Here is a 14,026-nt window from a genome sequence, read left to right as displayed (position 1 = left end):
CTATTGCTTATATTTTAAAATTATCTGGAGGGCTGGGCGTTGTGGGACAGCCTGCCACTTGGGACACTCACATCCCCGATCAGAATGCCAGTTCAAATATTATTTCCTATACTTCTGGTTCAGCTTCTTGTTAATTCACCTGGGAGGCAGCAGATGATGGCCCAAGTGCTTGGTTCCTGTCACCCTCGTGGGAGACCCAGATAGTTCCAGGGTCCTGGCTTAAGCCTGTCCCAGCCCTGGCTGTTGTGGGTATTTGGAGAGTGAACCAGCAGGTAAAAGACCTCTTTTTCTGTCTCTCATTGTTGCTTTATCTTTGAAATTAAAAAAGAAAAAGTTAAAAAAAATTTATGGGATTGGCATTATGGCTCAACAGATTAAGCTGCCACTGTGATGCAGGCATTTCATATTGAAGTGCCATTTGGAATCTTAGTTGCTCTGCTTCCAATCCAGCTCCCTGCTGATGTACCTGGGAGAGCGACAGATGATGTCCCAAGTGCTTTGGCCCCTTCTCCACACTTTGGGGACCTCGCTAGATTTCCTGGATCCTGGCTTTGGTCTGGCCCAGCCCTGGCTATTGTGGGTATTTGGGGAGGTGGAAGCCAGTGGATAGAAGATCTCTGTGTCTCTGTCTCTCCTTCTGTCTTGTCACTCTACCTTTCAATTAAAATAAACCTTAAAAAGAAGATAAATAAATAGTAAAATGCATAATTGTTTCTTTTAACAATTGCTTTTGATGATGCAAATAGGACAGTTAAAACATGGATGACATGGACAAGAGCAAGGAGGGAAAAACATTTGCCTATATTTCTGTTACCCAGGTAGTAATACCCTACCCTCCCAGAAAAACCACATAGTCCGGAAATGAGGATACTTAAATTGTTTGGATCAACAACAATAAGTAGAGCTGTTGACTAACAGGTCTCACCAATTGCATTTTTAACTCAGTGAAGCTAAACTGATCTGTGCTGATTAAAATTTCGTTCATTTTGAATTGACACTAAGCTTTTGTTTGAACCAATGTTTCTTGACATTTTTGAGGAGGCATTATACGATTAACTACCAGGTAGCACACAGGACACTAGTGGAGAATGAATTCTAAAAATCTTGATCTCTGCTTAAAATTAGATGTTAAGTAGTCATATTGTTAATTTAAGGGTAACTTTATGTTGTACAATCAGGTTGCCCCTAGGATGCCTACAAAAAAATGGTCATGGGATATCTGTCCTTCTATATTCCTAAGTCAGCACTAACCTAGCAAAACCATGAAGATAGATGAACAGTTATTCTGCAAAATCCATTTCTTTGTGTACAAGGTTCACCCAGCTTCTTTTGTTCCTGCTAGGCCTCTGTGTTAATCCATTTGGGCTGTGACAACATAATATACCATATGCTGAGTGGTTTATAAACAAGAGAAACTTACTTCTCACAGTCTGGAAGCTGGGGAATACGAGATGAAGATGCCAGCAGATGCACTGCTTGGTGAGGCAGTCGTTCCCTTGTTCATAGACAGTGCCTTCTTGCTGTTTCCTCAGATAGTCGAAGGGGAAAGGCAGCTCTCTGGGGCCTCCTTTATAAGGACACTGATCCTGTCCCAGAGGGCTTTGCTCTGATGACCTAATCCCCTCCCACAGGCCCCACCTCCTGAACTCACCTTGGGGAAGTCAAGGCTTCTTTATTTGAATATTGGGGGAACACAAACAGACTGGGATAGGTTCCGCTTTGTCTAAAATATTATTAGTTAATAAGGCTTAGGAATCTTTTTGCCTCATAAAGCTTTCTATTCCTTTTCCCCGAGTCACCCAGGGGTATTTCATTTTAATAAATCAGATGTGGGAGAAGGTGTTTGGCCTAGTGGTACCACACCCCATTCCAAGTACCTGGGTTTGAGTACTGACTCCACTACCTAGTCCAGCTTCCTACTGTTGTGTACCCCAGGAGGCAGCAGGTGATGGTCTGGTAGCTGGGTCCCTGCTCCCAGCTTTGTCCTGACCCTTGGGGGCTTTGAGGGAGTAAACCAGTGATTAGGATCTCTGTTTCTCTCAGTCTTTGTCTCACAAATCACAGTTAATAAAAAAATTAAAAATGTTGGGCAGCATTCATTTTTATACGTTAGCACCGAAGGTTTGGGTTGAGATGTGTCTCAGGGCCAATACTGTGGTTTTATGGTTTAAGCTACCACTTGGGCAGTTTTCATCCCATATCAGAGTGCTGGTTCAGGTTCTGGCTGCTCTTGTTTCCAATCCAATTCCGTGCTAATGCACCTGAGAAAGCAATGAAAAGATGGCTCATGTACTTGGACCCCTGCCACCCGCGTGGGAGACTGGGATGGAGCTTCTGGCTTCTGTCTGACCAAGATCCAGCTCTTACAAGCCAAGAGTGAACCAGCAGATGGAAGATCTCTGTCTCCGACTCTGTCTCCTTCTCTCTGTTGCTCTACCTTTCAAATAAATAAATAAACAGAAAAATAATTAAATCTTTTTAAAAAAGAACTAAATGGTTTCAAACAGGGTTCAATGAAGTGTTGCCACCCCCCCCCCTTCCACATTCACTGTTTTCTTGGGGATGGTAAATGTTGTAATCCTATGCCATTTTGGAAAATTATAGCATTGGAATGTCTATTCTGATATAACTGGCTGAATTATATTCAATTGGATCAGGCCACGTACAAAGTATTTTTAGAACTGTTTTGTGGCTGAAGTAGGAAAACAAAAGAAGAAAAGACTCCTAGGCTTGGATTATTGCTCCCTGGCTAGCTCCACTAAGTTCAGTAAACATATGCTGGGTGCTAAATTGAGGATGTTCAGGCTCCACCCTTTCTCCAGAAAAGGGGGTGGGGTGAGTGTTTGACTATATACCTTATAATATCCAATAAACTGCACATACTGAACGTATACAATTTTTTTTTTCATTTTGGCTCTTGTGGAACCATCTCCAACAATCAGGCTAGTGAATATATATATGATCCTTCAAAGTTTCCTTGTGTTCTTTTGTACTCCTTTCCTGCCTCCTCATCTCTCATCTACAAATTATTAGTGACTGCTTTCTGTTGCCATAGATTAGTTTTCATTCTCTAGAGATTTATAGAAATGGAATCAACCCAGTATGTCCTCTTTTTCTGACTTCCTTCACTTTGTGATTGAGATTCAGTCATTTTACCTGTATTTGTAGTTTGTACTGTTGATTGCTGGGTACTGCTCCATTGTGGGGAGCAACTTGGACTAGACTGTTACTGGAATTAAGACTTATTCTATGCATCTGCTCTCCCACAATATGGCGCTGGGAGAGGAGTAAACAGCTTCTACGCAGCTGCCTCTCGCCAACTTGAGTGATGACCTGCAGGAGCTGATCCTGCTCCTAATTGGAGGAGAGCAGCGTACTCGGCGTGTGGGTAGCAGAGTTGGGATTGGTGGAGAGGACTATAAAGGAGGAGAGAGACAACATACACGAGGAACATCTATCTGAAGGAACACCTGAGCAGCCCCCAAGAGAGCCGGCCGGCGGTGTGCCGCTCCCCCGCGGAAGTGGGGAAAGTGGCAGGGGGAACCGCCCTTCCACAGAGGTGGAAGGGACGGTAGCTAACCTGGGAAGAACCAGCAGCAAACCCGGGGAGGGCCGAGCAGACAAAAGAACAGCGCAGGGTCCTGTGTCATTCCTCCACGAAGAGGGGGAGCGACACTCCATTGTATGAGTAAACCGATAAGGAGGATTTTAAAAAATAGTTTAGAACTCTTCATTACTGTGTCTGTTGTCATGTAGTAAGTTCCTTATTCATTCTTTTTTTTTTTTTAAAGATTTATTTATTTATTTGAAAGAGGTACAGAGAGAGAGGAGAGGCAGAGAGAGGAGATGGTTCACTCCCCAGATGGCCGCAACAGCCAGAGCTGTGCCTATCCAAAGCCAGGAGCCAGGAGCTTCTTCCGGGTCCCCCACCTGGGTGCAGGGGCCCAAGGACTTGGGCCATCTTCCACTGCTTTCCCAGGCCATAGCAGAGAGCCGGGTTGGAAGAGGAGAAGCCAGGACTAGAACTGGCGCCCACATAGGAAGCCAGTGCTTCAGGCCAGAGCGTTAACCCAGTGTGCCACAGCGTGGGCCCCCTTATTCATTCTTGATTGTGGGAGGCTGGGACTTTATCCTCAGGTTCTATAGGTGAGGCAGTGAAACTGACAGAAGATAGATTAACAGGAGAAAAGGGTATACAAGTTTAACTCACGTGCTTAATTTTCCACACATAAAGGCTACAAAGAAAAGAAGTGAAAACCCAAAGTGGTTGGACCTGGGAACATATATACCATTTTCACCAAAAGAGTGAGTTTCTCTTGCTAGTATGAGAGAGGGGAACATCTTTACCAGTGGAATTTCAAGTCACATTTGTAAAGTGTCACAAAGTAAAACTTAGGCCTCACTTTATGCAGAGCAGGTGAGAACAGAGAACATTCTAGTGTCTTATGCTTCCTGATTGCTTTTAGCTTAAAATAATCCTGCCAAAGAGGTGTATCATGGAGCAGCATATTCTGACCCTCTGCAATTTCAGCTGTACGTGTTAGACTTTTGTGTTTGACAGTGTTGCTCAGATTTCTTAAATTCATGCTCCTTTTGGATAAGCGTAGACTTTAAATGCCCAAATGTAATGTTTCTTGAAATTTCAAAGTATATAAATCAGTAGCTTAAAAAATACTGCTGGTAATTGTAAAATAAAATAATTTTAAAAATCATTAAGTTAAAAAAGCCAGGAGAGTATCAAGGCTTTGCATATCCCCCTGCATCCTACCTCATGAGGAGCTAAGCACAGTGGTCTGTTTCAGTGTTGAACCCAATGCACTATTTTCAGACTGCTTGTGAAATTCTTCTCACTCACTTGCATGTCTTTAGCGGTTCTTATCATTTTGATAGGTTTAGCTGTCATTCCTATGACAAACTTATATTATGCTCATACAGTGAGTTGGATAACAAAGGAGTCATTGGTTTCTGAATTATCCAGAGAATTTGCTATTCTGTATGTGTTACACAACTAAGATCATCATCAAGCATACCAAGAATTGAGAGGGGATTATCTGGAAGCCTCGATTAGTCTAGAACAGCCCTGTCCGTAGAAATATCATGTGAACTATACATGTGATTTTAAATTGCTTAGTAGCTCCAGTAAAGAAAAAAGCTAGAATAGGTGAAAATAATTTGAATAATTTAACTTAGCCCAGTTTCTCCAAAATATCATTTAATTATGGAATCAATGTAAAAATTATTGATGAGGCATTTATTTTTCTTGAAAAGAAAGTCTTAGAAGTCTGCTGTGTATTTTACACTCACAGGAAGCCTTAAGGGCACAAGAAGTTAAGAAGAGATGCCTTTATTTTATTGCAAAAACACATTCTGTTTGCTGGAACCAGTCACCCTTTTTGGGGCCAGTTTTAAGGCTTAAATGTTTGTTTCCACTTTCTGGTCACTTAATTGAAATTAAGTGGAAAACAACAAAAAATAACACCATTTAAAGCAGATGTGTGTTCTGGATTGTTACAAAGTAAAAATTGGTTTATGAGCTTAATATTAACATCTAGTCCTTTGAGTACCATAGTAAAATACAGTTAATGAATGTACTTAAATAGTAGATGAGTTAATTACGAAGCAAATAGTCATGTTTATCGAAAGAGAATAAGACCTTTAAAATGTTTTCAGAGACAAAATACCAGTTGTTGGGATGGCCCTAGTGAGTCCTATGGAATTACACTAAATAGTTTAGCTTGTTAAATTATCTGTGAATTAGTAATTAGGGGATTGAATAGGTCCGTGCTTATTTGTCTTACATGGCTAAGGTTCATGTTCAAATACATTCATATTAATTTGGATTTCTTTATGCCATTTTCCCTTATCTGGACTACTTGGAATCTTGCCAAGAAGTATAATGGCATTTCTAGCTCACTTTTCTCTGGGTTTTCTCAGCAATGTAAGCTAGCACTGTCAGTCAGCAGATTTAGGCCACAACATCTCCTTGTTATAAGAGGAATACTGAATTTTCTCCAACAATTCTTTAGTTCAGATTGTAAAACAAAACAAAACAATACAAAAACAAAACCCACTGCTTTTATTATTGTGGGTAAATTTTATGTTCTTTTTGGGTGTATGCAAGTTCAATTAGCAGAAGATCCAGAGGAAAATATATTTTGATTTAGTGTGAAGGTGAATTAGAGAGTGTCATGGCAGATTTTATAATTTTTGGATATATTCCCTTCTGTAATATATCATAATATATGGATATCTCTTCATCTTGGATTTGGCAAGAATTGCTTTGATTCCTTAGGGTTCTTGATTTACTTCACAGATGATTGATTGATGTCAATTTAAAGTACTTTCATCTTCCTCTATATTTAATTTGATTTGATTTAATGTAAGTCATTTGTTTTCACATTGGTAAAGGAAAAAAGTGATATCAAACTATCCCAGTTTAGTATCATGTAAATATATAAGCCTAATTTTTTGGCTGCAGTAGATGTTTTATGATAACACATACAAAAAGTATTTGTAACATTTTACCATTAAACTATTTAATTTAAAAAATTATTTGAGAGGTACAGACACACACACACACACATACACGAGAGTACGGAGAGGGGTAGGGGTCTCCCAAGTGTGTGTCAAGAACCTAGCTACTTAACTTATCACTGCTTCTGCCCAGGTCTGCATTAGCAGGAAGCTGAATCAGGAGTTGGTGCCAGGAATTGAGCTCAGATACTCCAGTGTGGGATGTGGTTGTCTTAACTGTTAGGGCAAATGGCAGCCCCAACATAGTATTACATTTAAAGATTTATTTTTGTGAAAGGCAGAGTGGCTGAGAGAGAGAGAGTGAGAGAGAGATGCAATCTACATCCTCTGATTTACTCCCCTAAATGTTTGCAACAGTTGGGGCTGGGCCAGGCCAAAGCCTGGAGTCTGGAACTCCATTTTTCCATTTTGGTCTCCCGTGTGGGTTACAGGGACACAAGTATTTGGGCCATCATTTGCTACTTTTCCAGGTGCATTAGCTGGTAGCTGGATTGAAAGTGGAATAGCTGAGACCCAAACCAGCATTCTAATACAGGATGTGGGTGTCCCCAGCAGCAGCCTAACACACTGTGCCACAATGTTGGTCCCACACCAATGTGTTGTTAAGTGTTCACATTTTCTCTCTTTTTATTCTGTACCATCTTCTTAATTAATCTCATTTATTATCAGCAACCATTCAGAGAACAATAATTCAGATCTTTTTTTTTTAAGATTGATTTACTTATTTGAAAGGCAGAATGGTAATGAGAGTGGGAGAGACAGAAACAGAAAGATATTCCATGTGCTAGTTTACTCCCCAAATATCTGCAACAGCCAGGGTTAGGTCAGGCTGAAACCAGAAGCCAGGAACTCCATCTAGGTCTCCCATGTGATGGGACTCCAATATTTGGGCCATTATCTGCCGTTTTCCAGGTGTGTTAGCAGGAAGCTAGATTGGAAGTGGAGTAGCTGGGACTCTGGTGTTGGATACAGGCATACCAAGTGACAGCTTACCCCCATGCTACATTGCCTGCCCCTCTCTACTCTTTTTTAATCTCCAAATCCCATTTCCCTTAGATCCACACAGTAATAGATTCATTGTCTCAACGAATTTTATATTTATTGAGCATTTACTCTGGGCCAGCCACTATTTCTGGTTGCTGGGATATAGATCTAAGGAAAAAACAAACAAAAAAACACAACAAAACAGCAAAATGTCTACATTCATGATATGTGAATTCCATTTCCTATTTTCTAGAAACATTTCAAGCTCAGTGTGTCCTCTAGAAAAACATGTCATCTTTCTTTTTCTGCTGTTATTTCAGCTAAATGATATCCCAATGTTTCCAGTGTCCCATGTTAGAAACCTTGAGAGAGCCAACTTTTTTTTTTTTTTTTTTTTTTTTTTTTTTTTTTTTTTTTTTGCCAGGCAGAGTTAGCGTGAGATAGAGACAGAGAGAGAGAGAAAGGTCTTCCTTCCATTGGTTCACTCCCCTAATGGCCGCTATGGCTGGTGCTGCACCCATCCGAAGCCAGGAGCCAGGTGTTTCTTCCTGGTCTCCCATGCGGGTGCAGGGACTCAAGCACTTGGGCCATCCTCCTCTGCCCTTCTGGGCTACAGCAGAGAGCTGGACTGGAAGAGGAGCAATGGGGACCAGAACCCGGGGTGCTGGCGCTGCAGGCGGAGGATTAGCCAAGTGAGCCACGGGAGAACCAACTTCTAATGCTGTTGCCCACCCATTTCCCCTGCTCCTACACTCATGCATTGGTTATTGAGTCCTGTTTATTCCCTCTAATGAATGTGTCTGCTTCTCCTCTAATTTTCTTACTGTTGCTTTCGTCTAGGTTCTCATTATTTATTCATTGAGCTGTTTTTTTTTTTTTTTTTTTTTTTTAACCAGTCTAATTTCTTGTGTTATTTGTTCGTTTCTCTCTTTGGTGAGTTATTTACCCTATTGCTAGAATTGTTTCTTCAGAAAATAAATCTTAAAATCCCCTCATTCTGGGCCGGCGCCGCGGCTCACTAGGCTAATCCTCCGCCTAGCGGCGCCGGCACACCGGGTTCTAGTCCCGGTCGGGGCGCCAGATTCTGTCCCGGTTGCCCCTCTTCCAGGCCAGCTCTCTGCTGTGGCCAGGGAGTGCAGTGGAGGATGGCCCAGGTGCTTGGGCCCTGCACCCCATGGGAGACCAGGAAAAGCACCTGGCTCCTGGCTCCTGTCATCGGATCAGCGCGGTGCGCCGGCCACAGCGCGCCGGCTGCGGTGGCCATTGGAGGGTGAACCAATGGCAAAGGAAGACCTTTCTCTCTGTCTCTCTCTCTCACTGTCCACTCTGCCTGTCAAAAAAAAAAAAAAAAAATCCCCTCATTCTCCAATCCCCTCCTGAGTCTCTACATACTCCTCTGTGCCTGCAGGGCAAATCTCAAGGAAACCATGGAAAAACTGCTTTTCTAGTTCCTGTCATTGCAGAGCTAAGTACTGCTGCCCCAGTGTCATTAAACTCTGTGGGTTCAACACGGTTTCGTTGCTTTAGTAGGTGTCCTTCACTTAGTAAGAAAAGTCTTTACTTTTCCTAGCTCCTTGCTGTACCCTCCTAATCACTACATTCTTCAAGACTATTCACATGTCATCTTTCTTCCAAATTCTTTATGGTACCTGCTGATACTATTGGATTTCTCTGTACTCAGGACTTAGCACATCACATTGCAGTGTGATTACTTAGTGTCTTCCACTAGCTTAAGAGCTCAGGGGTTAAGTACCTCTCCATCTTTGCTATATCTTCACTGACAGATGAATAAAGACTTAATTTGTGGAGGTGCTCCAAAGTAATATTGATAAAATTGTAGATATGAAATAAGATCTGAAAATATTTCTCTGAATATGAGTAGAAAGATCTTGTATAAGGATGTTATGTCCCGCCTAAGAAAGTGGAACTTCTCAGTTTGTTCCTGCTGAAAAGATGTAGTATTTCTTGGGGTTATACGTACAGATATCTATATAGATCAATATCTGTAACTTTATTGTTTGCTACTGATTTTCTTACATTGTCAGTGATTCTGATGCTAACATGAAGGTACTTGAAAAGGTTTGTGGAGAATTAAAATTGAAAGGTAAGTATTTTGGGGGCCAGCGCTGGGGCATAGCAGGTAAAGCTACCGCCTGTGGTGCCGGCATCCCATATGGGTGCAGGTTCTAGACCCGGCTGCTCCACTTCTGATCCAGCTCTCTATTATGGCCTGGTAAAGCAGTGGAAGATGGCCCAAGTCTTTGGGCCCCTGCACCCACGTGGGAGACCCAGAAGAAGCTACTGGCTCCTGGCTTCGAATAGGCGCAGCTCCAGCCGTTGAGGCCAATTGGAGAGTAGACCAGCGGATGGAAGACCTCTCTCTCTCTCTGCCTCACCTCTCTCTGTTTTACTGCGACTTTCAAGTAAAATAAATCTTTTAAAAAAAAAGAAAAATAAGCATTTTGGTGCAAAAAATTCTGAAATCCATTCAAAATTTCTCAAAATACACATTTTATATGAATTTTTGAAGACTCATACTATTATTAATAATAATATTTAATGCTTTTTTAGTACCTTTCAAATCCTAAACATTTTCAGATACTTCATTTACAGAATTCTGACAACTGAGTTACAAGCAAGTGATGCTGCTTTAATTGCTATTACTGTGTTAGGCTGCTTGATGAGTGAAATAAAATAGAGTTGAAATTCTGCCTTTGATTCCGCTTGGTAGAGGAAATGATTCAGTTCTTCCTGTGTGTCTGTAACCTTCGTCAGCAACACTCTCTCTACCTCCTGTTGGCCTGGGGAATGTGAAGGAATTTTCAGAGGGCTTTCTAAGTGATCTCACAGCCACTCCATCTTTCTGTCTCTTCTCTTTCAGCTTCTACACCTCATTATTTCTTCTTCTTTTCCTCCCCTGTTGTTTTATCTGTGTCTTGCCATCCATCAAACCTGTTCCTTCTCCATCTATCTTCTCTGGTGGATAACGCAGAACCTTTGTGGGGGGTCAGTCCTTGGGCTAAGGCGAATTCTAGAGTTTGCAATTACTGTCTATTTCTTCTTCTTTGAAGTACTCTGGAGGATAACTTTGGGAACCTCAATGTACAAAATACACATGCAGTTTTCAGCAATGGGGAAGGAAATGCTATTAACATGTAAGGCATATTGTAATTGCAGCTCCAGCCCCACAGTGACCAATTTTGATTTATGCTTAGGAGTTACTGATTAAACAGGCCTGCTTGATTTTACAGCAGCTGGAAATAGCAAAAAAAAATGCACTTGTGTGAGGGTATTGATAAAATATAAAATGATGATATCAGTAGCTTTTGTATGCTTATTACTTTGAGGCATTTTGCATGTGTTATTAATATCCATTTTATAAAGAGAAAAGAGTAGCTTGGAGAGGTTGAGTGTTACCCAGGATCTCAAACTTTGAAAATAATGTTGCTTTTTCAATAGAACTTTATAAAGTAGCCTGGAAAATCTGAAAGTACAGCTTCCTGTGGCTACTTAATCTGATGCTGAATAATTGTTTTCTTTCCTGCATTTTTATTATTAGAGCACATTGCTGTTTGGTGCAAAAAAGATTTAATTTGAGTGCCAATCAAATTTAGGTTGGGTTTGAAAGTTCTTACAAGCTCATGAATGTAGAGAAAAGCACTGTCCTTCTGAGCCTTAGTTTTCTTATCTGAACATGGGTGTCTGAAATGAACCTCCTGGTAGAATTAAAGGAAATGCATACATGTAAGGCACATATGTTCTGCTTAAGAGAGCAGGGATGAGGTTCCATTTTAAACAATAAAAATGATGTTAGTTTTGTTGCCTAAAAATTCACTTGTGTAAACTATTTTATTCTCTGGAAGACTTGTTATTGTGGTAGATGCAATTTTATCATTGGTTGCTAGTGAATAGCGTTTTTTAGAAGCCCCAAATAACAGATTGTTGCTTGTATTTTTGGATTACAACCAAGCCTGCCTTTTAGACATTCCAGTGATGAATATATATTTGGGAAGATCTGCCTCTGGAAGGGAGAATTTGATGGTGGATTACTGCCTGAGGAATAAAGTTGCATTTTTTTAATCAGCAAAATTATACAGAAAGTTAAACAGTTTGTTCCATAGGGAATCTAGTTACAGTAGATACCCAAGCTGATTAAGATGTTTAAGTCATCTTCTTTCTTAATTTTATCTTTTCCCTCTTGAGCTCAAAATTCTCTTGTAGCTGAAAGAGGTTACTTATAGCTGAAAGCATCCAAACACATTTCTTATTGATTGTGCCTGGCATGTCCCAGGCACTTTGCAGAAAAATTTTCTGTGGAATTTTTCTTTCTGCAAACTTGTCTCTCATTGCTCTTAGAGTTCATAACATCACCCATGCTACAAGTCCAAGTCAGCTGCTTCCTTTTTGTAACTCCTGTATCCAGTCTCCCAGCTGAGTCCTGTCCCTTCTACCTCAAGACTTCCCATCCCTCCTTCTCACTTAGGCAGTTTCCGTAGACTTTCAGCTTCACTTAATCTCTTCTTAGTCCAGACTACTTTATATACAATACTAGATTCATCTTATGGAAACAAAAATTCTGACCATGTATCCCACATGTGTTCTATCTCCCTACTAGACTGTAAGTTCCTTATGGGCAGGATCTATGTCTGAGTCATCTTTGTATCTCCCATAGCATTTTTTTTTTTTTTTTTTGACAGAGAGGACAGTGAGAGAGAGAGACAGAGAGAAAGGTCTTTCTTTGCCATTGGTTCACTCTCCAATGGCCGCCGCGGCCGGGGCACCGCGCTGATCCAATGACAGGAGCCAGGTGCTTCTCCTGGTCTCCCATGGGGTGCAGGGCCCAAGCACTTGGGCCATCCTCCACTGCCTTCCTGGGCCACAGCAGAGAGCTGGCCTGGAAGAGGGGCAACCGGGACAGAATCCGGCGCCCCGACCGGGACTAGAACCCGGTGTGCCGGCGCCGCTAGGCAGAGGATTAGCCTGTTGAGCCGTGGTGCCGGCCCTCCCATAGCATCTTACCAATAAATATTTCTTGAATGAAAAAAAAGGAAAGCATCCAAACAATTGTTGATGTTTTATTGTATATAATTTTCAGTTGCTCTTGTAATAATGACAATAGAAATGGAATTGCTTAAAGAAAGGGATGAGTTAGGTGGTGTTGAAAAAGGCTGTAATATCTTTGATCCTGTACTTCTAAATCTGTAATATCTGATATCAGCAAGATATGTGTTTGGAAGGAGCTCACAATTTTCTTACATCTTTATGTAATAAAGCATTGATAATTCTAACCAAAAATTCATTTTTTTCTGCCAAATATAAAGGTTCTGAATGCTCCCCGAAAAGTATTACAAAGAATGGGCTCTGAGAATGTGAGAACAATTCATAGTGCTTCTCTGTACAGATCTGGAGCTACACCAAGAAAAGTTATAAGCCAGTGGTCAGCACAAGTACAGTACAGGGAGGGAAAACAGCTATAGATAATGTTACCCATTTTCTGTTTTCATTCCAGAGTATTTCTCATTAGAAATTTGAGCCTGGCTTTTCCTGAATAAGGTTTGTAAACTCTACTCTTCAGTCTTACCCAAATTCAGCAAAGGGAAATTTTGAAAGACACAAATTGAATTTAGAAGGCCCTGATAGGTGGGGATGGATAAAAAATCTAATTATGTGTAGTTCTCATAGCTCAGTGATAACTATGTAGGCAATATAACAGACAACACTGTTCCTAATTTGTATAGAAATCATTCCAGAATGGGAGAGGCAGTTCGGAACACTAATGGGGACATGGTGGAAGTCGAGTAATTTCAAGACTTAGCGGGAGAGTCCTAGAAAGTGACTTGGGGAGAAGAGTGTAAACTGTAGGAAGTTGAATGGGAGGTAAGTTGCAGCAGCCTGGTTGTAATATTCTGGTCTGCCCGTCCACCTCCCAGTTCCCCAGTTGAGTGTGCCCTGAGGAGTGGCTCATTCACAACTGACAATGCCACCAATTGTTGCATTCATGCGTTGTCGTGGAGAGCTTAGTGAAAATCTTGTCCCTGAGTGGGCGGCTGAGCGTGACAGACATCTTCTGTCACCTCCTTCTTCAAGAGCTAAGTCCCAGCACAGACCAGCCGCCTGCCACGTTGCTGGGTCCCATGGGGACGTTTTGAGTATCCAAGCTGTTTTTAAGCACTGAGGCACAATCTGCCCCATCTCACTGGAGAATCGCCTCATTCCAGGCAGGCAAAAGGGCAGGCGGCAGCAGCCCAAAGTCATTTCTCTAGGGGATTAGTTGCCCGTGTCAGGATTGCACCTGAGAATTCTGTGGCTCCAAGTTAATCCTTCTGAGGTTTTAGGTTTCCCTAAGAAAATAATGTGGCTGGAGTGAGGGTGTTGTGGGCAGCGGGCTGTTTTTGGAGTCTGTAGTTGACATGTTGTTCACCTGGAGGAGAAGCCTTTGGAGAAATCCCCCTGCTGGTTTCTGTACAAGAAATATGTCTGGCATGTTGCATCCTGGACCTTAATACTG

At 41.5% G+C, this 14,026-nt stretch overlaps 2 protein-coding genes across 51 annotated transcripts in view; one reads left to right on the top strand and one right to left on the bottom strand.

The window, feature by feature from the left end:
- Nucleotides 1-13,773, bottom strand: part of LOC149128768 (uncharacterized) — a 60,520-nt gene extending 46,747 nt beyond the window's left edge. Inside the window, exon 1 of the mRNA XM_089306753.1 lies at nt 13,495-13,773. Coding sequence (XP_089162879.1) covers nt 13,495-13,773 — 279 coding nt within the window. The remainder of the gene's footprint in view (nt 1-13,494) is intronic.
- The window catches only part of MPDZ (multiple PDZ domain crumbs cell polarity complex component), a 182,874-nt gene that overhangs the window by 5,996 nt on the left and 162,852 nt on the right, over nt 1-14,026 (top strand). The window lies entirely within an intron of this gene.

This window comes from Oryctolagus cuniculus, chromosome 1 (genome assembly GCF_051225735.1).
Source record: "Oryctolagus cuniculus isolate XC-2025 breed Fujian yellow rabbit chromosome 1, ASM5122573v1, whole genome shotgun sequence".
In the NCBI taxonomy this organism is placed as follows: Eukaryota; Metazoa; Chordata; class Mammalia; order Lagomorpha; family Leporidae; genus Oryctolagus; species Oryctolagus cuniculus.
This window is presented reverse-complemented; position numbering and strand designations above follow the sequence as displayed.